Source organism: Nycticebus coucang, chromosome 14 (assembly GCF_027406575.1).
Source record: "Nycticebus coucang isolate mNycCou1 chromosome 14, mNycCou1.pri, whole genome shotgun sequence".
In the NCBI taxonomy this organism is placed as follows: Eukaryota; Metazoa; Chordata; class Mammalia; order Primates; family Lorisidae; genus Nycticebus; species Nycticebus coucang.
In genome coordinates, this window is record NC_069793.1 from 49,530,436 (window position 1) to 49,554,533 (window position 24,098).

Below are 24,098 nucleotides of genomic sequence, written 5' to 3' on the forward strand. Positions count from 1 at the left end.
TAGTCATAACCCACAGGAACTGTATTAAAGGGCCACGGCATTAGGAAGGTTGAGAACCACTGCTTCAGAAACTGGAAAGACAAGGAAACTGATTCACCCCTACAGTCTCTTGAAGGAATGAAGCCCTATCAACACCTCTTTTTTAGCCCTGGGAGACCAATTTTGACTTTTTACCTCAAGTTTTGTAAGATAAATTTGTTCTGAGCCATAAAATTTGTGGCAATTTGTTACAGCAGCAGTAGAGAACTAATACACCTCTTTATCATTTGATCTCAGCTCAAATGTCTTTTTTTGTTTGTCTGTTGAGATAAAGTCTCACTTTGTCACCCTGGATAGAGTGCCGTGGTATCATCATCACTCACAGCAACCTCAAACTCCCAAGCTCAAGAGATCCTCTTGCCTCAGGCTCCCAAGTAGCTGGGACTACAGGTGCCCACCACTCCATCAGGCTAGTTTTTCTGTCTTTAGTAGAGACAGGGGTATCACTCTTGCTTAGGTTAGTCTTGAACTCCTGAGCTCAAGCAATCCACCTACCTCAGCCTCCCAGAGTGCCAGGCATGAGCCACCAGGTATGGCCTTCAAATGGCATCTTAATCAGAATTTCCTTGACATCCCTCGCCTGCTAAAGTATCTCTCCATCTCCCAAGTATTCTCTATAAGACACTTTTGCTTTAATTTGTTTATGATTATCTAAAATTATTTGCGTGATGATTGCTCTGCCCTATCACAAGACCATAAATTCTATTAGAACTGGGACTTTGTTGCTCTTATTCACCTACGAATCTTCATTGCTCAAGGCAGCAGATATTCTATAAATATTTATTGTGTGAATAAGCCTTAAGCTAACGAGGACCATAAAATTCATGTCACTGTTAAATCACAATTAGAAGGCAGCTATTAGAAGAGTCTCAAACTCAGTACGTTCTGTGTTGCAAGGAACTGTCCAATAGAAAACAGGGATAAAAACAGAATTAAATAAAGTGAAACAGCAAAAATAATACGAAATCAGTTGCTTATTTCTAGGAAGTGGAGGCAGAAAGCTTGAGTACTAAGTACCATTCCTGAGCAATTGCAGACAAAAGCCCTTGCTGATTGGGCAGCGCCTGTGGCTCAAATGAGTAGGGTGCCAGCCCCATATGCTGGAGGTGGCTGGTTCAAACCCAGCCCTGGCCAAAAACTGCAAAAAAAAAAAAAAAAGTCCTCGGTGATGACCAATAAATAATCAGTTTGGAAAGCAGGGTCAACAGGTAGGTAAACTGAGTTAAAAGCATAAAGTCTTTTATGAAACTGTTTCCAGTTTCTGAAAAGACTTTTAAGCACAATTCTTAAAAGATCACACACAAACAATGCCCCAACAGGAGAAAAAATAGATTAGTAAAACAGGACAAAGTGGCAAGATTATTTTTCCTTTTATACTGGTGGGCCAATTTTCTAATGGACATTGTGATTATGATTAGCTAAAGCCTGCCTTGCTGATAATCTCTTCTGTTTCCCTGCTCCGAAATAAGCACACCAGGTACTTAAAATGAAACTTTAAGGGTTGGCCTCAGGGAGGCTGGATCTGCTTTGCCCAGTGAGGCTGTCCTGACTCATTTTCAATACCTTGTTATTAACATCCTGGAACAGGGCCTCCAGCCTCAGTGCCCTGACAGGTTGGTGCTAGCCTAGAGCCGCTCCAGATCCAAAGTGCGACAGCCTCCTCCGCAGAGCGGACTCTGAGCTGGGCAAAGCCGAGGGAGCTGTCCCCAGAGGCCCGATCGCCCTCATTCAGCCAGCCAATGGTCATGGAGTGGGGGCGGGACCTCAAGGTATCGGACTAATGGGAGTGCGGCAGGGCTAGAGGGAGCGCCCGGGTCTCGGGGCCGTAGGAGTTCGCAGCCCCAGCCCCGGCCGATGTGGAAACCTCCGGGAGCTGAAGCGTGCGCGGCGGCGCTCGCGGGCGCGCTCTTACTGCTGTTCTTCGCGCTGGGGGTCCGCCAGCTACTGAAGCAGAGGCGGCCGATGGGCTTCCCCCCGGGGCCGCCCGGGCTGCCATTTATCGGCAACATCTACTCGCTGGCCGCCTCAGCCGAGCTTCCCCATGTCTACATGAGAAAGCAGAGCCAGGTGTACGGCGAGGTACAGCCCCGATGGGCCGCGTGTAGGGAGGGCGGCCGTCTTGTCCTCGGGCTGGCCCAGGCCTTCCTCCTAGTTGGACTTCTGGCCATTCTTGGGCCTCAGCCAGGACCTCTCTCCGTGTGCTAGCTGCGCTCTGAGGAAAATCCGCTTCCCACGTCAGGAACGGAATGTCCTAGACGCAGCGTCCCCTGCAGGGGGCGCCCCGCCCCAAAGGGTGCCCCATTCCGGGCCTGCGCCGTGGGACGCTGGGACCCACTTTCCCGCCACCGAGGGGCGGGCTGGCGCGCGGCGGGCTAGTGCTACTGCGCCTGCGCCTGCGCCCTGGGGCCCGCGGGCAGCGCCACCGCGTGGGCCCCGACGGGCGTCCGCCCTCGGCCCCGCGAGTCGGCCTGAGGCCGCACGGGGCGTTCTGGGTTCTAGTACCGAGTTAATGGTCAGTATAGGCTGTTCTTCGGTGTTAGCAAGTGACGAATGACTGGTCTGGGCGTTTGTGTGAGGACTGAGAGAGAACGCAGGTGAACTCCCAGGCCGAGAAGTGGGTTCTGGTAAACGGTTGTAAAAGTGTGAAGGGATTAATGGCTCAGACCGGTGCGGGAGTCCTGACCCGCCAGGAACGCCCTTATAGCAAATGCTGACCTACTGTGTGCCAGTTTCACTGCCAACTTGTTGACTCATTTTAAACTCACAACCACCCAGTGAGGTAGGTACTTCCGCTTCCCCCATGTTTACAGAGGCGAAAACAAGATGCTCCAAGAGTGGCAGAAAGCCACACCGCCAGTCCCTGGCAGAGGTTTTCCAACTCTTGACAGGCGATGGATCCTTCAACCCGTAACAGAAGGGTGTCTTGACGTCAGAAAGAGCCAGGGCCAGCGCTCACCTGTTTTGCTTTGTTTTTAATTACATTAATTTATTTGCAACAGCAAGCCAGAGTCTTGCCTGTTGCTGAGGATGCAGATGGGAAAAAAATAGCTACAGCCCTATTGTAAGGAGTTAATAGTGAGCGAGAATAATCTAATTATCAACCACAAACTTGAAGTGCTTTGAAGGAGAAGTGCTTGGCAATTTTGGCATTTCAGGTTTGCGTTTAAATCCTTCCCCGATTTTTGCAGGAATTATTCTGGATTTATGCAGCACACTAATGGTTGCATTGTTAAAGGGAAACTGAACTTAGGTTAATTCTTAGATTTTATTTTCCACCCTCCCGTTCTGTAGGAATTAAATCCGTTTTTCACAATTTTCAATAGGTATTTTGGTATTTTTGGTGTGTTGGTATTGTTACCAGAGGAAGAGGGTCTGCCACCTGTCACTGTCAGCCAATGTGCAGAGGCGGAGAAAGGTCCACCAAACTTTGTCAGAAGGCTGGGATTCTGGAGAACAGTGTGAGAGTAGCCTCTCCAAAACTGTTCTGTTCTTCCATTTCCAAAATTACAGTTTTATACATAAAAGTTGGTAAAGACCACACCAACCTCTATTCCATATAATAATCAGCATACCTCAATGACCTATTACAACATTCCAATTCAAGAGCTAATGTCCTAAAATCAATCCACCTAAACTCTTCAAGATAGGCATCTTTAGGGTGGAAACTAAATTTACAAAACTGTATGAATGGGGGGGGGGAGGGTGTGAAACTGACCTGACCAACTGTGTCATGTCTGCCCTAGCCTGACAGACTCCATCTTATTCTCACCACATGTGCTTTCAGGACAAAGCATCATAATATTCTAGAGAAATTATAGGATATGCAAGCATGAGACTAGTGGTTGAGTTCTCTTTGGCCAGATGAGTGGCCAAAATCCAGATTCTCTGAATCTTAATGTTTTCTCCTGTAGGTAATAAGACTAATAATTTAAAACAATAAAGTGCCACTCAAATTTTCTTGGTTATTGTATGTGTTCTTGGTTACTACATACAGAAACGGATTTATTCAGCCTATAAACTTAAAGGTATTTTTAAGCCATTTATTTGAAATAGTTTCTCACATAATAGGGAATCAAGTTTTTCACATATAAATATTTGAAATGAAAGGCGCTTTGTGTTTACTATGACTATTCTTTCAGATAGAGGATAATCTCTTCTATCATAACAGGTTAGAAATTAAATTATAAATGTCCTGGGAAACTGTTATCTTAGGATAGGTAGTTCAGTGGAGAAGAATCTGGCATGAATAACTACTTTTATTGCTGGTACCATTGTTTGAGGGGTCTATGTTTCTTTACAAAGAGTATTACAAATCAAATAGGGCTAAACTGTGCTATTTCCTGCAAAAAAGAGGGGGGGTCACCTTGGGGGGAAAACAGAAAAGAGCAAAAATGAAAATGTATGCATTGAAGAGTAGACTTGTCTGACTCCATCTCAGATATGTTGATAATCACCTAACAACGTTATTAACTCAAAGCTACAGCAGCATTTGATATTTATCCTAGTTGTGAAACCTCCCATTATTTTAGAGATATTTACCAATTCTGATGAAGTCTAAAGTTGGTATAAATTGTTAAAATACTATACCTTTTTTGGAAATGGGAAAAGACCATTATCTCTTGTACTTCTGGAAAGTTGTAGAAAATTTGTAGGACTTATTTGTAATTAGAATATTATTTTTCTACTGTCTTTTTAATTTGAGATGTGTGCGTAGAGAAAAAAACTGAACTTTAAAATTGCTCATAACGATCACTTCAAGTGACATCTACTTTTGTGTAGGCTGTGAACTTAATTCTTTATAATCTTTGAGAGGAAGGACATTCCTGGCTTGGCACCAGTCACATACACCAAGGGTGACAGGTTCGAACCCAGCCCAGGCCAGCTAAACAACTGCAACAACAACAAAAAAGCTGGGCATTGTTGTGGGTGCCTATAGTCCCAGCTGCTTGAGAAGCTAAGGCCAGAGAATTGCTTAAGCCCAAGAGTTGCTTAAGTTTAAGGTTGCTGTGAGCTGTGACGCCATGGCACTCTACCGAGGGTGACATAATGAGACTCTCAAAAAAAAGAAAAAAGAAAGAAAAAGAAAGGAAGGACATTCCTCAGGACCTACACATTCATTTTAAAGGCAGTCTTAGGTAGAAATGTATCACACTGAAAATTACCATTACCTTAGATATTCACTCTGGATGTTTAAACTTCTGCAGTAACTTTAATCTTAATCTAGATTTCAAGATGCATTCTTTAATTAGCAAGTGACTTTGTTAGAATCTTTTCAGATAATGCACTTAAGGACGATAAAGTACTTTAAAGCAAATGGAATTGACAGCTTATTAATTTTTTTTACAGCAAGTATTTATTAACAACTTTATGCAAGGTGCTGAGTGAAATTTTGTAGAGGATTCAAAGATGGAAAAGATGCAGTCACTGATTCGAAGGAGTACATAATTTAGCAGGCAGTCAGAAGACAAGGATATACATGTTTCTGGTTCAAGGTAGTATTAAATAAGTGCCATGGCAGCTTCTAAGCATATGCTATGTGGTTTGAAGCAGAGGAAAATGGAAAGAGTGCACTAAAAAAGGTTTTTTGGAGGTTGGTCCCTAAAGACTTGGTATGGTTAATTTAGAATGGCAGTCAAGGGAGTTTTTCCAAATGAGAAAACAGACTGAGAAAAGGTTGAAAAGTGTGTCATGGTAATCCCTTATTACTTTTCATTACCAGCATTTTGCACATTTGTCTGTTATTAGCATTTAGCCTATGATAATGTAATATGCTTAAATGTATGTCTCCACAACTATTAATTCAACTTATATCTTTTATTGTAGGTGCTGGAGATAGAACAGTGAACAGAACAGATAATTGCCCTGATAGCTTATATTCTAGTGGGGAGAAGTTAGACAATGTAAACATAAGTAAATTATATAAGATGTTAGGGTATACAGTATGAGGTAAAGTAAATTAAGGTAAGGAAGATGGAGAGTACTGGAGTGTCAGATTTTAAATTGGTTAGTCAGAGCAGGTATCACTGTAAAGATAGCATCTAAACAAGGATGTAAAGGAAGTGAAGGAATGAGCTATAGGAATATTGAGGGGAAGAATATTCCAGACCAAGAGAAGAGCAAGCATAAAAGCCATGAAGTAGGAATATGCCATGTTGAGAATTACCCGTAAAGAGACAAGAGTGAAATTAGAGAAGTCATGTGCAAGGCTATTGTTATAACAGAAGGGAGAAATGTAGGTGACTTAGACCAGAGTGTCAGTAATCAAGATAATATGAAATCCTAGCACCCTGGGAGGCTGAAGCAGGTGGATCGCTTGAGCTCAGGAGTTCGAGACCAGCCTAAGCAAGACCGAGACCACAGCTCAACTAAAAATAGCAAAACTAACTGAGTATATTGACCCATGTCTGTAGTCCCAGCTACTTGGGAGGCTGAGGCAAGAGGATCGCTCCAAGCCCAAGAGAAATCCATAGTTCACATAATGTGAGCTATTATACCATGACACTCTACCCAGGGTGACAGAGTGAGACTCTGTCTCAGGGAAAAAATGATATGAAATTGTCCTATTCTGTTTATATGCTGAAAGTAGAAGCGTGACTGCTGAGAAATTGTATGTTGGGTTTGGGATAAAATAATGAGTCAGTGTGGGTGGCTGAAAGATTTTAGACCTGAAGAACTTGAAATGGATGGAGCAGTCATTAACTAAAAAATTATAGTTGGATATGGTTTGGGGGAGAGGTACTTGAAGATCATAGCTTGATTTCTAGAAGGCAAGGAAAGTGTTTCCTGTATTTCTGTTTGCATCTCTGCCAGCATCATAATTAGCTTATAATAAGTACTGAAAATTGTTGAATAAATCAAAGAATATATCAGCCTAATCTTGGACTCTTCCATAGATCCAATTAGTTTAAGGATAAGTTTTCACATCTGAAACATAAACATCTACCAGAAGTCCTTGAAAACCATATATACCAGAGTAGATACTAGTGCAAGTAAAAATTTCTCCAGTTCTACCCTCAAGTAAAGGATCATCTCAAATTTCTGATGACTTTTGTTAATATAATAACTTCCTCAAGCCATAGCTCCTCCTTGATTTTTATTTATTTATTTACATTATTATTTTTTAAAGCAGGGTTTGTCTCACTCTGTCGCCCAGCTAGAGTGCAGTGGCATCATCACAGTTCACTGCCACCCCAAACTCCTGGGCTTAAGAGATCCTCATGCCTCAGCCTTCCCAGTAGCTTGGGACTACAGGCTTGCACCACAATGCCCAGCTCATATTTTCTATTATTGGTAGAGATGGAGTGTCTTTCTTGCTAAGGCTGGTCTTGAGCTCCTGAGCTCAAGCCATCTTCCCACCTGAGCCTCCCAGAGTGGTAGGGCTACAGGCATGAGCCACCATGGCTGGCCTCCTTGATTTTTATAAATCCTGGTGTCCACAGCCTAAAGCTTTACCCTGAAATACATCTGCCCTCTCTTCTGCTTCATAGGAACACAACTTTCAGTTGCCAGAGGCTTCCCTTGTGAAATCATCTTTAGTTCATTTTTTTCCTATGTCAAGACCACTTCGTATTAATTAATGGCATCTTTTTATTATCTCTGCTAAAATTACAAGTCTAGGAAAAGACATTCCTTTAACTGTACATTACTACTTTCGGAACGGAAAGGGTCTTCTCCTTGCTTGTCTGGTAGCCATTCCCTTTTGCTCAAAACTTTCACTGCTACTTCTGACTAATACCACTAGTTATGGCAGGCAGTCGGTGTTTTTCCCCCAAGGTTCTGGATGTACCTGCTGCTCAGTTGGCAGGGCCCACCCTTTTGTGAAAGACTGTGGTAGCCCCTTTGTTCAGCTAATTTATTCTATTAGCACCTGGTGATATTTATCACCTTTACTGGTATAACCGCTGCTGCTGAGCTTTTGTTCTCTGCTCATCTTCCTGTTTTCATCTGAAGTAGTATGTGCTGTGGCTAAATCTGCTCCATTTGTTTACACAGATTTAAGACTTTTCTCAGTATTGTCCCTGTAAAAAAAAAAAGGCAAAACAAAACTCAGGCAACCCATGAGAGGATGGCAATAAGCAATCTTTGCATGCCTCTGATAAGGTAACATTGTTACCTCACTGGACTGGGTCCTTATATTGAGTTAGTTAGAGTAGACTAAAAACTAAAAAGTGTGACTGTAAGTGAACCTGAAGTGAACATGGCAGACAACTCCAGCAAGGCATAGTATGGATATTGTTTTGCCTTTCTCTTAGATGGGAAGCAGTCAGCTATATGTATGTGGTAAATCCTTTCCTCCAAGGTCATGCTCTTTGTTAACTTCATGGAATTTAGAGAGCCAAATAGAAAGGAGCCTACTTACAATATGTTTATACTTAGTTGTGTCTCAAGACTTTGGCAATTCCCTCTTCACCCTAGGCTGGAGTAATAATAAGTGGATGGTGCAGCTTTCTTATTTATCTTGGAAATAAAAGAAGATTTCTAGAAATCATTGAATGTTTTGAGGTGGAATAAATCTTAAAAGAGGATGTAAATCAAACATATTCTCTATGGCCACACTGAAGCCCCAAAAGGTTAAGCATTCTCCCTAGAGTCTTATATATGTTAAATGACAAACCTTAAACTAGAACCCAGACCTCCTTAGTCTGGGATCTTTTCATTATACCATTGATAAGGTTATGACCTGAGGCACTGAATGGAGTAATGAAATCACACTGTTTGACATGCCTTATATGGGGAAGGCAATCGAAATATCAGTTGAGTAACAAATACTGGGAGAGCTGGTATTAGTGACTGTAGATTTCTCTGCTTATATTTCTTTATTCATTCTGCCCTTTAAATGTTTTTCTTCTCAAAGATCTTCAGTTTAGATCTTGGAGGCATATCAACTGTGGTTCTAAATGGCTATGATGTAGTAAAGGAATGCCTTGTTCATCAAAGTGAAATTTTTGCAGACAGACCATGCCTTCCTTTATTCATGAAGATGACAAAAATGGGAGGTATGTTTATTTTGACCTATTTAGTAATTTACTAAATTATTTTAAATCACATTTATTATTTTAAGTAATTTTAGAGTTGGGGTTCTTTTGCACAGATTATCAGGGCTTTGCAAACTGTATTATACGCCTTTAGACCAATATAGGCTGATTCTATTCTGATAAATATTATAACTAATGTTCTAAAGAATTAGTACTTAACAATATCTGTAGGTTTTATGAAACAAGTTAGGGATACATACACATATACACACATACATGAATCAAAGTGCCCCTTTGAAGCCATTTTTACTATCGTTTTGCTTATAAACTTAGAGAACCCGAAGCAGCCTTTCTTAACTACCAATCACTATAATATATGAATGCAGAGTAGAGAGGTTTGTGTAAAGGACTAGAATTCTGTTATGGTTTAGTGTCATTATTGTTGGGGAATTTAATATTCAGCAAGGGAGAAAGGCTGGAAGTTAACAACATAGATAAGAAGAAAGCAGCAAAAAAAAAAAGTCCTAAAATAGAATGTTGAAATCAGATACAATTTTAATTAGTAGTATAAGAAATTTTACAATAGGGTTGTCCCAAATTCTCCACACTTAATTTCAAAGAAAAATTTAACAGTATCTTACATAAGCAAAAAATAAAGACATTGGTTGAAAAGAAAAAAATAAAAATTCTATATTAAATTACAAAGCAAATGAAGTAATGCAAAGAAAGCACACACTTTGTTTTTTTTAAATTATTTTATTTTATTGTTTATTTCAGATTAATATGAGGGTACAAACAGGTTACAGTGTTTGCATTTTTAGGTAAAGTCCATGTTATAGTTGTATTCCACACCCAGGGGGTGTGCCATATAAACATACATTGCACCCATTGGGTGGGAGCACACCACTCCTCCTTCCTCTTTTGTTCTCCTCCCTCCCCTCTTCCCCCAACTTGAATTTAATTGAGTTTTTCTCTTATGTGGGTGTGTATTGGTTCATCTACTGCCTTCATATTAGTATTGAGTACATTGGATACTTGAAAACATAAACTTCGAAGATCAAATTCTCAGGACAGAATACAATAATATTTGAAAGCAATAATATAAATAAAAGGCAAAAATCCAACCTCTTAAATACGCTTCTATTTGTTTTTTTTTTGTTTGTTTGTTTTTTGTAGAGACAGAGTCTCACTTTATGGCTCTCGGTAGAGTGCCATGGCATCACACAGCTCACAGCAACCTCCAACTCCTGGGCTTAAGCAATTCTCTTGCCTCAGCCTCCCAAGTAGCTGGGACTACAGGCACCCACCACAACGCCCAGCTATTTTTTGGTTGCAGTTCAACCGGGGCCGGGTTTGAACCCGCCACCCTCAGTATATGGGGCCGGCGCCTTACCGACTGAGCCACAGGCACCGCCCCTTCTATTTGTTTTTTGTTTGTTTTGTTTGTTTTGTGGCTGGGGCCGGGTTTGAACCCGCCACCTCCGATATATGGGGCCAGCATCCTACTCCTTGAGCCACAGGCACTGCCCTTAAAGACACTTATAAATAACAATTAGGCCAAAGAAGAAAGCATAATTATAATAGAAGACCTTTAAAGAGATGATGAAAATGAAAGATTAGGCAATCAGTAACATATGAGACATAGTAGATATTTTTCAAAGCTGTACATTCATACTTTATTCTTGTCATAAAGTTAAATAAGAATTTAAGATTTGCAGAAAACAGAAAAATAAGTAGAAAATTATGTATATTATTTTAAGATACATGGGTACTGAATTTGGAAGTCAAAGATCATGGCCACCATTAGCCCACTATATGAATAGGGGAAAAGTTGCCCTTTGTGCTTAGCCCCATGCCCAGGTACACAGGTTGGCCAGCATAGTGTTATGATGAACAGTGCTCCTTTTCACCTTTTTAAACATGTTCTCATATGCACACATTTCTCTAGGGCTTGCTGTCATCTCAGTGCCATTGTATATATTAGCTGTTTCCTTTACTTGCAATGATCTTTCCCCAGGTATTTGCTTATCTTACCCCCACATCTCCTATAATTCAGATGTTATGTTTTCGGTGAGCCTTTCCCTGGCCACCCTATGTCTTTTTGCTTACTATATAATTTGTTTATTTGTTATTTTGTCTATCTCTCCTTCTAGTATATAAGGTCTATGAGAGTAGGGATCTTTGCCTCTTTGCCTCTTTTGATCACTGATATATTCAAGACACATACAACATTGCTGGAAACATAGTATATACTATGTTCTATAAATACATGTTAAATGAGTATTTGTTCAATTGGTAGTCTTTTGGGTATGTGTAAAAGAGAACTATGAGAATATAGGTTGCTGCACAGCAGTAAAGACCCCCCTTACATACGGTTAACTTCTTAATAAGCTCCAAATTCAAAATTTGTTGCCCTGAACTTGTTGGAATGTACATTTCATATGTGTCTCATGTATATAGAGAACATGATATTTTTCGTCATAGGTACACCTATGTCCCAGTACTTGAGTAAAGTACTTGTTCCATAAATACACGTACTGAAGATGTTAAGTTTCTTCCTTGATAGTTAATTTAAAGGGGCAATTTTCCATAGTAGCCACATCAGAACAGCAGATACACTGTGGAGACTTTGAAATTTTAAGGCAAGCAATAGCAACATTTGAAAAGTTTGAGCTTCTTGTTCGCCCTCATTTTGACTTGTGCATCTCTACTATACCGACATCTCATTCAGGGTACCTTTGCTGCTGATGTATTTACCTTGTATATTGTATGCCTTTAACAGGAGGAAATTTGTATTCTAAAATTCATGCTTTTTTCAGCAAAGGATTTATAATCATAGAAGGATGATTTTTCAGGTGTTTAGTCCAAGATAAAATTTTGCCTATAGAACGAACATGCAGTTGTTTATCTTTTATAAATTAGGCATATAGTAAAAGTTGAAGAATAAAGTCAACCTGGGTCTATTCAACCCAGGTTGAAAACTGCCTCAATTCTTGTGGTGGGAGAATTATAGGTATTTTCTGCTAGTTCCCAGATGCGGAATAGATAAACTTTATCTTTGGTGGCAATATTTATGGCTATTGAATAGCAGAGAATGAGACCCAACCACATACTTACATAGAAAGACAATTTGGGGACAAATGACTAAGCATCCATTTGGAAGAAGTTTTTTTACTCCATAGCAGTAGGAATTATACAATATTTAAAATTTTTCTTTCAGGCTTACTCAATTCCAGATATGGCCGTGGATGGGTTGATCACAGAAGATTAGCTGTAAACAGCTTTCGCTATTTTGGATATGGCCAAAAGTCTTTTGAATCTAAAATCTTAGAAGAAACCAAATTTTTCATTGATGCTATTGAAACATACAAAGGTAGATCTTTTGACCTTAAACAGTTAATAACAAATGCTGTTTCAAACATAACAAATCTGATTATTTTTGGACAACGATTCACTTATGAAGACACTGATTTTCAGCACATGATTGAGTTATTTAGTGAAAATGTGGAACTAGCTGCTAGTGCCTCAGTCTTCCTGTATAATGCCTTTCCATGGATTGGCATCTTACCTTTCGGAAAACATCAACAGCTGTTTAGAAATGCAGCTGTCATCTATGATTTTCTCTCTAAACTTATTGAAAAAGCTTCAGCCAACAGAAAGCCTCAGATACCTCAGCATTTTGTTGATGCATACTTAGATGAGATGGATCAAGGTAAAAATGACCCATCATCTACTTTCTCCAAAGAAAACCTGATCTTCTCAGTGGGTGAACTCATAATTGCTGGAACTGAAACTACAACCAATGTGCTACGGTGGGCAATTCTTTTCATGGCCCTTTATCCTAACATTCAAGGTGAGGATTCTCTTAATCTCAGGATCTATTCTTACATTTAGGACTCATGTGGTTTAGAGTCTTTGGTTATGTACAAAACATTTTCTGCTCCTGATGTGCTAGCCAAGAAGAGAAATATTTAATAGCTATGGAGAGTTTTCAAATCTGTTACCTAATTCATGCAAAAAACTTCTGAGATAGGCATTATGCCCATTATAAATGAGTGAAAAGGCTGAGTGGAAGTGTCAGAGCTGGGATCTGAACCCTGCCTTTTTTAATTCAAAAAATTCATTTTATGCTTTATTATTTTCCTTGCTAAGAGTGATGATACCTCAATTCTAGGTTTGTTTAGTTTTTATTCTTACTGCTTTTAATGTGTTTTTCACAACAGAATTACCCAGAGCATTGGCTACTATTAGTACAGGGTATGGCATATATTTAAATAGAACGTCACCATAACAAAAAATTTAAATCTAGATATACCCATATCCTAGTGATTTTTTTATGTTATCCTTAGTTTTATCTGAAAGGAAAATTACTTTAGATATAATTCTAAGAACTGCATAATAACTTGAATACTTTTTCTCTGACAGGACAAGTTCAGAAAGAGATTGATTTAATTATGAGCCCCAGTGGGAAGCCTTCTTGGGATGACAAATGCAAAATGCCTTATACTGAGGCGGTGTTGCACGAAGTTTTAAGATTCTGTAATATAGTTCCATTAGGGATTTTTCATGCAACCTCTGAAGATGCAGTTGTACGTGGTTATTCCATTCCTAAAGGCACAACAGTAATTACAAATCTTTATTCTGTACATTTTGATGAAAAGTATTGGAAAGACCCAGAAGTGTTCTATCCTGAGCGATTTCTGGATAGCAGTGGATATTTTGACAAGAAGGAAGCTTTGGTTCCTTTTTCCTTGGGTAAGAGAAATTTCATAGGGGCCTACCTCTAAAATAAAGGATAACAATGATAGAGAACACAGCATTGATTCTTACAGGAGAGAATGATTTAGTTAGAGGTAATTAACACCTGTTTCTGCTCAAAATGAGCCTTAACTGATTAAGTAGAGATAAACTGGTGTGAAGTCTGGCTTCTGAAATTTTTTTACTTGTGGATTTGTGGCCCATAATCATAACTTGTAGAGCAAGAAGTCAATTACAGGTAACTTGAAAATCTGTGACCCAGAGAGGGGAAAGATAACAAAACGAAGCAAAACTAGAATCTAGCTTTCTTGGCTTTTAGTTATTGTATCTCATCTCCAACTAGGAAAATATTGCTTCTGCTGTGAAAAATTACACAGACCACAAGACTCCTGGAAGATGGACTAGAAACCCTTCCTTTTTGCTAGAGAATATACAGCTGAAATGAAATGGGCTTCTCTTAGATCTACAGAGCAAAATGTCACACTTTAAATTAGATTTTTCATGGCATATCTTGACTCTGTTGTAATGTGCAGAGGTTGTGGTGGAAGGGATTAAAATCTTATAAAAATCCATGATCTGACAAAAGGAGGTAAAGGAATGGGTTTTGGGAGCTGAGTGCCAATTTCTGTTCTTTGGGATTTAAGAAAATCTTTTAATAAATATAACTTCCTGTAACTTTCTTTAAATTTCAGATTTTCTGAATGGCACCTAAACATTAGAAATTAATTTTGGCAAACATAGTGGGTTTTTAAAAATTATTATATCTGCTTTTTCTGTTTAGGGAGAAGACACTGTCTTGGAGAACAGCTGGCTCGGATGGAAATGTTCTTGTTTTTTACAGCATTGCTTCAACGATTTCATTTGCATTTTCCGCATGAACTAGTTCCAAATCTAAAGCCTAGGTTAGGCATGACATTGCAGCCCCAACCCTACCTCATCTGTGCTGAAAGACGCTGAAAGTACATGAACATTTGGGAATACAAATATGTGTTTACCTCACCCCTGAGCCTTGTTTAATCAATATGTGTGTTTGGATGAAAGTCACAGCATCATAAAGCCAAATGAACACAGATATGTCTTAAAAACAATACTAGTGGAATAACAAGCACTAGTTATGGTTTTTCAAGCTTGCATGGCTTCTAAGGTGGAATTCCCTGTTGAGGAACACAAAGGTACAAATGACATGTGTTGCTTAAGACTCCAAGAAGGGCCTTGAATGCAGTCAGCAGTGCCTCTTGTTTAGTACCAGGTATCTCTCATCCTTATTAACTTTGTCTGGCTTCTGCCCTAGGGAGCTTTCATTATAGATGCCAGTTCCCTTCTGATTAGGTATTGTTATTAATAGTCTGTGTGGTACTAGTCCAGTTTAATAGAGGACTAAACAAGAAATTAAAACCTAAATTAATGGATATGGACTACAGAGGTATGTTAGATATGGTAGCAAATGATAAGAGAAATATATATTTAATTTAGAGCCTGCTAGTGCTCTCAAATCTTGCCCTCTGCTGTATCTTCATGAGAACAGTATCATTCTTATGAATGAGGTCCTCTGAGCATCCATGCTTATAGCAGCAGTTTGGTACTTAGGAAATTACAATAATGTATTTACAATAAAAATAGCAGATGGCTATTGATTCATCATAGGCACAGACATTTTCCCTGATACCACTTCCTTCTAAAACCAGTCCCACTTCCCTCTACCCCCAAACTGGACTATATTATCGTTATATTGTTCTTATGAGCATGTAATTGTATATGTTGAATTCATATTAGTATGGAGCACATTAGATATTTATTTTTCCATTCTTGCAATACTTTACTGAGAAGAATGTATTTCAGCTCCATCCACGTAAATGTAAAAGATGTAAAGTCTCCATCTTTTTTAAAGGCTGAATAATATTTCGTAGTATACATATACCACAGTTTGTTGATCCATTCATGGGTTGATGGTCACTTAGGTTGCTTCCATGATTTGGCAATTATGAATTGAGCCACAATAAACTTTCTAGTGCAGATGTCTTTGTGGTAAAATAAATTTTGTTCTGGGTAGATACCTAGTAATGGGATTGCAAGGTCAAATGGAAGGTCTACTTTTAGATCTTTGAGGAGTCTCCAAACTTATCTCCAAAAAGGCTGTATTGGTTTGCAATTCCACCACCAGTGTCAAAGTGTTCCCTTCTCTCCACATCCACGCTAGCATCTGCAGATTTGGGACTTTGTGGTGTGCTAATCTTGCTGAGGTTAGGTGTTAGCTTAGAGTGGTGTTGATTTGCATTTCTCTGATGATATGGGACGGTGAGCATTTCCTTATGTGTTTGTTTGCCGCTCGTCTGTCATCCTCAGAGAAGTTTCTGTTCAAATCTCTTGCCCACTTAGAGAGAGGGCTGTTTGTACTTTTCTTATTGTTTAATTTGAGTTCTCTGTAGATTCTAGTTATCAGGCCTTTGTCAGATTCATAACATGCAAAAATCTTCTCCCATTCCAAAGGCTGTCTATTTGCTTTGTTTGTGGTACCCTTAGCTGTGCAAAAGACTTTTAGCTTTATCAAATCCCAGTAATATATTTTTGGTGTTTCTGCAATTGCTAGGGGTGTCTTCATCATAAAGTTTTTTCCCAGGCCAATATCTTCAAGTGTTTTGCCCACACTCTCTTCTATCATTTTTATTGTTTCATGTCTTAAATTCAAATCTTTTATCCAACAAGAAACCATTTTTGTCAATGCTGAGACTGTATGAGTCCAATTTTCAGTCTTCTACATGTGGATAACCAGTTCTCCCACCACCATTGGTTAAAAAGGGTTTATTTTCCCTATTGCATGTTTTTGTTAGGCTTATCAAAGATTAAATGACTATATGTGGCTGGGTTCATCTCTAGATTTTCTATCCTATTCCAAAGATCTACTTCTCTATTTTTGTGCTAGTACCATGCTGTTTTGATCACTATAGCCTTGTAATATAACCTGAAATCTGGCAACATGATGCCTCCAGATTTGTCTTTATTTCCAAGAAGTGTATTTGCTGTTTGGGGTTTTTTCGTGGTTCCATATGAATTGAAGTACTATTTTTTCAAGTTCTTTAAAGTATGACATTGGTGCTTTGATGGGGATTGCATTAAATCTAAAGATTGCTTTGGGTGGTATGGACATTTTAACAATGATGATTCTTCATAGCCATGAACATAGTATGTTCTTCCATTTGTTGACATCTTCTGCTATTTCCTTTCTCAGAGTTTCATAATTCTCTTTATAGAGATCTTTCATATCTTTTGTTGATATATTCCCAGGTATTTCATCTTCTTTGGTGCAATTGTAAAAGGAATAGAGTCCTTAGATTTTTGTATAATTGATGCTATTTTAGTAATTAATATTGGTCTATTCAAGATTTCTAAATATTTCTGGCTGAGTTTTGAAAGGTATTGTGCTTCCAGATATTGGTCCATCTCCTTTACATTTTCCTGTTTCTGGGAATAGAATTTTTTGTAGTAATTGTTGAGAATCATTTTTATTTCGGGGGCATTTGTTATTTCTCCTTTATCATTTCTGATTGTAGTTATTAGAGATCTTATTTTTCTGTTTGTGGTTTATCAATTTTATTAATCTTTTCAAAGAACCAATTTTTTGTTTCACTGATCTTCTGAATAATTCTTTGTTTTCAATTTCATTTAGTTCTGCTCTAATTTTGGTTATTTCTTTTCTTCTGCTGGGTTTCGGATTAGATTGTTCTTCCTTTTCTAATTGCTTGAGATGGCCCATTAGGTTGCTGACTTGCTCTCTTTCTGTTTTCTTGATGAAAGGCATCTAATGCTATAAATTTCCCTCAAATGACTGCCTTTGTAGTATCCCACAGGTTTTGATAGTTTGTGTCTTCATTATCATTTTGTTCCAGAAATCTAATGATCTCTTTCTTGATCTTGTCTATTACCCAGCTATCATTCAGGATAAGGTTATTTAGTTTCCATGATTTTATTTTAATATGAAGATTACTGTTGCTGTTGAGTTCAACTTTTATTCCATGATGGTCTGAGAAGATACAGGAGATATTTTTATTCTTTTGAATTTGTTGAGGTTAGCCTTGTGACCTAAGATATGATCAATTTTGGAAGATGATCATGGGCTGATGAAAAGAATGCGTATTTGGTTTTGTTGCGATAGATTTGGTTTTGTTCTATAAATGTCTACTAAGTCCATTTGTTCTAGGGTCTTATTTAAGAGCACTATTTCTTTGTTTAGTTTCTGCTTGTAGGATCTGTCTGTCCAATACTGCCAATGGGCTGTTAAAATCTCCAACTATCACAGTGCAGGAAGATATATTGTTCAGATCAGTTAGGGTTTATTTTTATATATCGAGGAGTATTCAGATAGGGTGCATAGATGTTAACTATTAAAATCTCTTCATATTGTGTGTTTCCCCTTGAACAGTATGTACTGTCCATCATTGTCTTTCATTATTTTTGTTGGCTTGAATCCCATTGTATCTGCATTCAAGATTACAACCCCAGCTTTTTTCTGCTATCCATTTGCCTGTAATACCATTGCCCATCCCTTCACACTGAGTCTTGTTTTCTTCTTTGAGGTGAGTTTCTTGTAGGCTAACAGATATCTGGCCTGAGTTTTTGTCAGCTAACCTATGGCTCTTTAAAGGAGAGTTCAAACTATTCACATTAATTAAGAAAACTGATGGATATGGCAGAGTTTTGGTCATCTTGTTTTTCAGAAGTCCAGAGTTTAATTTTATGCCTCTCACATTGTGGAAACTAGGCTTTGTTCTTTAATTTCTGGGTAGATTTACTTTGGTGGTGTACCTTCCTGTTGACTGTTACGAAGAATGGGTCTATGTATTGGGTCTATCTACTAGACCTGTAGAGCTGGTCTAGTCGTGGCACATTTCTTTAGCATGTTGATGTCTGTGAAGTATTTGATTTCTCCATCACAAATGAAACTCAGTTTAGTAGGATATAGGATCCTGGGCTGGAAATTGTTTTGTTTAAGAAGGTTGAAGGTCAATGACCATCCTTTTCTGACTTGGAAAGTTTTGGCTGAATGATCTACAGTCATCCTTTGCTTTTCCCTTTGTAAGTAATAACTTTTCTTATGCCTGTCTGCTTGCAGAAGTTTCTCCTTTTTGTTAACATTGGCAAAATTAATTACAATGTGTCTAGGAGATGCTTTGTTTGTATTGAGTCATGCTGGGGTTCCTAAACTACTATCTGAATTTCTGGGTCTCTTGTAGTACTTGGGAAATTCTCTGCCATAATGTCTTAGAGCAGAGAATTTGTGTCTTTGGGACCATCTTCTCTTCAGGAATCCCTATAATTTGGATATTTGATTTCTTAGAATGATCCCATAATTCTCTCTGGGAATATTCTGTTCTTTTTCTCCATTTTTCTGCCTCTTTGAATGCTTAGGATGGTTCAAAAGTCTTGTCTTCTTTATCTGAGATTCTTTCTTCACACTGATCAACTCTATTTCTTAGGGGCTCTATTGTATTTTGAAGCTCCTCAAATACCTTTTTCAATTCCCTAAGCTCTGCTATATCTTTCTTCATTATGTCCATATCCTTGGTGACTTTGTCTTTGAATTCATTAATTTCTTGAGACAACTTCTGAACTATTTTTTGGTTCTCTGTTTCCATCTTTTCCTCTATTCCAATTATCTTATTTGCCATTCATATTTTAAATTCTATTTCTGACATTTCAGCAATTTTTCTGTGGATGGAATTTTCTGATGTATTTTCTTTGACATCCCCAGAAAGCGTGATTTGCTCTGATTTTTCATGTTGCCAGACTTCTGCTGATTCCTCCTCATGAGTATTTTCAGCATCCTTTTTCTCTTTTATAATATGTTAATTTTACGTTTTTAGTTAAATTGATAGATCATCCCTGATGAGTCCAATTGTCACTGTTGCAGAGCCACTACCACACTAACAAAGGCAGACAAGCAGTGAATCTGCAGCCCCAATGTCTCCAGGGGGACAAGAATCCATAGATAGTCCTGAGTTCTAGGCCTAGAGTTCTAGTCCTAGATAGGCCTAGAGTTCTAGTCCAAGTTGCTTTGCCAGAACTGGCTCTATCCACCAAGTCAAGGTCACAAGGCTGCCCAGCCAACTGCACTGGCCCAGAATTTAGGAGAGATGCTTATGCTCTGGGTATCATCCAGCCAGTTGAGCACTGAGGGCTGCAGCTTTGTGGACAGTGTAGGCCCAAAACTCAGACAAAGTTGCTCAGGCACTAGACACTACCTGCCCAGTCAAGCTGGGGATAAAGGGGGAGAGGGACTGCTGCCCAGAAGGGGGTGCAAGTCTAAAGTTCAGATAAGAGTCACTCAGGCACCAGGCCCTGCCCACCCAAATGAGTTCAGAGAGCCTCCACCAGGTAGAGAGTACTAATCCGAAATTCAATCCAAAGTCGCTTAAACTTTGCGCCCCACAACCCAATTGATCTCAGAGAGCCCCGCCTGGTGGAGACCAGAGGTCCAAAGTTTAGTCTGAAGTCACTTAGACACCAACCTGCCCATCCAATCAAGCTCAGAGAGCTATGCATGTAGAGGGGGCAGGTCCAAAGTTCAGTCAAAAGTCAAGGTCATTTAAGCACTGGCCCTGCCCACCCAATGGAGCTCAGAAATTGTCCTGACCAGCAGAAAACATATCTGCCTGAGAATTTCTGAGGAGCTGGAGATGGGTATTTCACCCTCTCCCCACCAAAGTTTGGACTACAGTGCTACTGTTCTATGCTGCAGGTTGGTGACCAGCAGACTTCCAAGCTTCTCGGTGAGCTCGCTAAACACTCCAGACTATAGGGGGCAGTCCCTCTGGCAACTAGGGTGGGGGAAGGGCGACCTATTTGCAGGGAAAATATTTGGTCTTTTATGCCAGAGTGAAGCCTAGTCTCAGGGGTGAGACCTCAATAGTTAAGGAGGACTAGGACTTAGCGACTGCTGTCCTGTGGGGTAAGGTGAGCAGACTTTTGAATCCTGTTTGCTGGCAGGCTGGTTGCCTACTGTTGAACTCCTGTTTGGGGGAAGAGGTCTCCTTTCCTCTGGGAGCTCAGCTCATACTTGTTTTTCTTCTATTTTCTTGTTTCTGTTGCTTAATTCAGCCTAGGTAATGTGTACCTCAAACAGTCCTCTCGGTGAGGAGATCGTCACATTATGCTTGTATCCACTTCAGTCGAGTATCTCTCTCTCTGGGCATGAGCCTCTGGCAAAAGCTGCTTCTAGTCAGCCATGTTCCCACAATTCCCCATGAACTGAAACTTTTCAGCATCATGTATTGACTGTCTATTCCTAATAATGCTTTTCATCTTAAATATCTGCTTTACTACAATTTATATGGGTATATTTCTTTGGGAACTTGCTTTCTATATTTTTTTCCATTGCTTTCCTTCAGCTTCTTGATGTTTTTATATTTAATGTGTCTACTGTCAATAGCATATTCACATATTGCTGAAATATGTTTGAGAAGCAGTATGGCTAAATGGGAAAAAGCACTGACTTAAGCCAGACTGCCCACATTTGAATTTTAACTCTACCATGTACTAGCAGTGTTTCTACAGGCAAGGTTCTGTTCCTCAATTTCCTCCTCTGCAGAACAGAAATAATAATACTTACCTGAAAATACTATGATGATGAAATATAAATATATACATATAAAAATCACTAGAACAATGCCTACTACATTATAAGTATGTACTCTAGAAATATTGGCTAATTTAAAACTCCTGTCAGGCAAGTTAAGTCTATTTATACTTAATGTGGGTATGGATATTTTAAAATTTGTTCCTACCTTGCCTTTTTATTTCTATTTGTCATATTATTGTATGATTCTTTTTTCTCATTATTGCATCTTTAGTTTTTTGTTTTCTTATTTTTCCCCTCTACTAATTCAGAAGTTTTACACATTATTATTATGCTTTTAGTAGTCTTCTTGAAGTTTTGGTGACCTCCATAATATAGCAAGAATAGATCACCTCTCTAGCAGGAGCGTTGATACAAAATAGACGAGCTATAGATTTACTATCTGCTAACCACAGAGATACTTGTTTTCTTAGGAGAAGGATGTTTTGTTTTGTTTGTTAACCACTCACAAAATATTCAAACCAACATCCAAAACACTTTAAACAGAGTCAATACTCTTTTTTTTTTTTTTTGGTTAGGCAGGCCTGGGCCTGGTACATGGAGCTGGCTCTCTAACCAATGAGTCATGGGTGCCCAGCCCAGAGTCAATACTCTTAATGAACAAAGAACTTCTGGAGAATTTCATTGGTGAGATTTCAAACTCCATATGTGGTCAAGGTTCTCTTAGTTAACATTTCTTAGGACACCTAGTGGCTTTACTTTAGCACTCATTTTTGGACTTGCTACTTAGATAATGTGCATACAAAGATGAATTTGATCCTTCCCATTTCACTCCAATGAAATTTACTCTGACTTTCAAGACCATCTGATTTCAGCCCCTCCCTCTTAACAACTTTCAACTGGACTCTCAGGTAAGGGCAACTCTACTACTCTAAGGTAACAGGAAGTAGTTACAGAAAATATGACCATTATCCAACATTAGTCTGTTGATAAAAATAACAATTGTAACCAAAGGAAGAGTTGACTGAAAGGATAGCATTGCTGGTATATCATCTAAAAAAACATGAAACCATCATTGTACACAATAGTGTCCTGGCCCCATTGCTTGCTTCTTGCTTGACCACTTGTAGCTTAGCTTGTGCTTGACCACTTGTAGCTTAGCTTGTTTTTTAAAGTGCTTGTTTTTCAGAACTGAAAGAGTCAAGATGACATATAGAATTTAACCATGACAGTGACATTTGGTTGTGAGTCCTTATTTGGTTTATGTTAACATGAAAGAATCTAGAAAGCCTAAGTTGGTGATATTTCTCTTAAAATAGGTTCTGCATTTCCTTTGGCTGGCAGCCAAGGGGGACTAAACTGAGGTCACTTTGGTCCCCTCAAGGTCCCCAGCTTAATTAAGAATTAAGAGATTCTGCTCCTTCACTTTGTTATAGGCCTATCATTCAGACTCATTCAGTTTTAGGCATTGAGTAACTTTCAGTATGTAGATGTAGTTTAGCACTTAAAGCTCCCATTTGGTTTCTATTTTCTTTTTTTATTTAAACCCTTGGAGAATTCTCTTATTTCTGTGAACCCAGCAATGTACACAGTTTTTCTGTGATGGCAAGGTCCTTTATCTAATCTACCAGAAACTTAAATCTCTCATTTATACTCTCTAATCTACTATCATCTGGCTTCTGTCCCCATCACTCCATTGAAACTCCATTTGCAAATGAAAAAAGTAACATCTTTGTTCTTAAAAATCAGTGGTAATATTTTCAGATCTCACATTATTCCATCTTTTAGGCAACATTTGACATTGCTTATTATTTTGCCTTCTTTAGAGACCTTACTTTGGTTTTTGTCACATTTTGGTCTTCCTTTTCTTCCGCTCTTTATAGCCACTTGGTCTTAAGACTCATTTTCCTCTTTCCAGTCTTTAAAGGTTAGTGCTTCTCAGAGTTCTAACCAAGTCCAACTTTTCTAATCACTATGCCAAAAATTATGAGTAATCTGATTTCACCCTATGGTTTCCATTATCAGTTATTTGCTGTTGACTCCCAAATCCATACCTTTAATCCATATCTTTCTTTTAAATTCTACATCTGTACTAAAATTTACTTGGATGTCACAAGCTCCTTAATCTCAATTTGCTCCGATCTGAATTCCTCTCTTCACTCTTTGCCACATTCAAAATCAATTCCTTCTTTGATATACCCCATCTCAGTGAATGACATTGATAGTTGTCCAAATCAGAAATCTAGGAGTCATCCTCATCATTTCTTTCCTACCATTGTAGTAATTAATCACCAGAGCAATTGATTCTGTATCTTAAATCTCATCCATTAACTTCCCCATTGTCCTATAATCTATTCAAGACCACTAAGATCTCCCTATGTCTAAATCTTGCTATTTCCCTATGTCTAAATCCATTTTGTCTAAAAACAAAATTACAATAAATTTATAGCACTAACTGGCTTTTGTTTGTGATTCATGAATAGGGTTAGCTTCCATTCTATAACAGGATGAAGCTACTACTGGGTAATGGCAGAACATTGGGTTTTGTAACATTGAGAACAAGGTCACAGAACAATAGGAAAAGAACTGATTGATTAATGTCAGGTTACTTTTATTTGGTGTAACCAGAGGGAACTTCCTTGATTACACTGATTCAGGTAGACTGGAATCTCCTGTTTCAGGGAAAAACTGGTCTGTTTGGGGCTCTGCCTGTTTCCTTAATGTTTCAGTTTGATTATGTGGCATTTAGTACAAGT

General features: G+C 38.8%; 1 protein-coding gene across 5 annotated transcripts; it reads left to right on the top strand.

Annotated features, from left to right (window-relative positions):
* The first annotated feature begins 1,835 nt into the window (after positions 1 to 1,835).
* On the top strand, positions 1,836 to 23,752 carry LOC128564717 (vitamin D 25-hydroxylase). Of its 5 annotated transcripts, XM_053560448.1 has the most exons (6): positions 1,836 to 2,118; positions 8,894 to 9,035; positions 12,235 to 12,387; positions 12,760 to 12,867; positions 13,440 to 13,769; positions 14,554 to 23,752. In XM_053560448.1, exons 1-6 carry the CDS (start codon positions 1,894 to 1,896, stop codon positions 14,727 to 14,729), a joined length of 1,134 nt encoding a protein of 377 aa, XP_053416423.1. In that variant the 5' UTR covers positions 1,836 to 1,893; the 3' UTR covers positions 14,730 to 23,752. The 5 variants fall into 5 exon arrangements, with proteins under 5 accessions (XP_053416423.1, XP_053416420.1, XP_053416424.1 ...); XM_053560445.1 differs by having other exon boundaries at positions 12,235 to 12,867; XM_053560449.1 differs by lacking the exon at positions 12,235 to 12,387.
* The last annotated feature ends 346 nt before the right edge of the window (positions 23,753 to 24,098 follow it).

Excerpts from the sequence above, each read along its gene's own strand:
- LOC128564717 (XM_053560445.1), top strand. The coding sequence starts at position 1,894 with ATGTGGAAACCTCCGGGAGCTGAAGCGTGCGCGGCGGCGCTCGCGGGC. Across the intron at positions 9,036-12,234 it reads GAAGATGACAAAAATGGGAG|GCTTACTCAATTCCAGATAT; the intron begins GTATGTTTATTT and ends TTTTTCTTTCAG. Across the intron at positions 13,770-14,553 it reads TTTGGTTCCTTTTTCCTTGG|GGAGAAGACACTGTCTTGGA; the intron begins GTAAGAGAAATT and ends TTTTCTGTTTAG.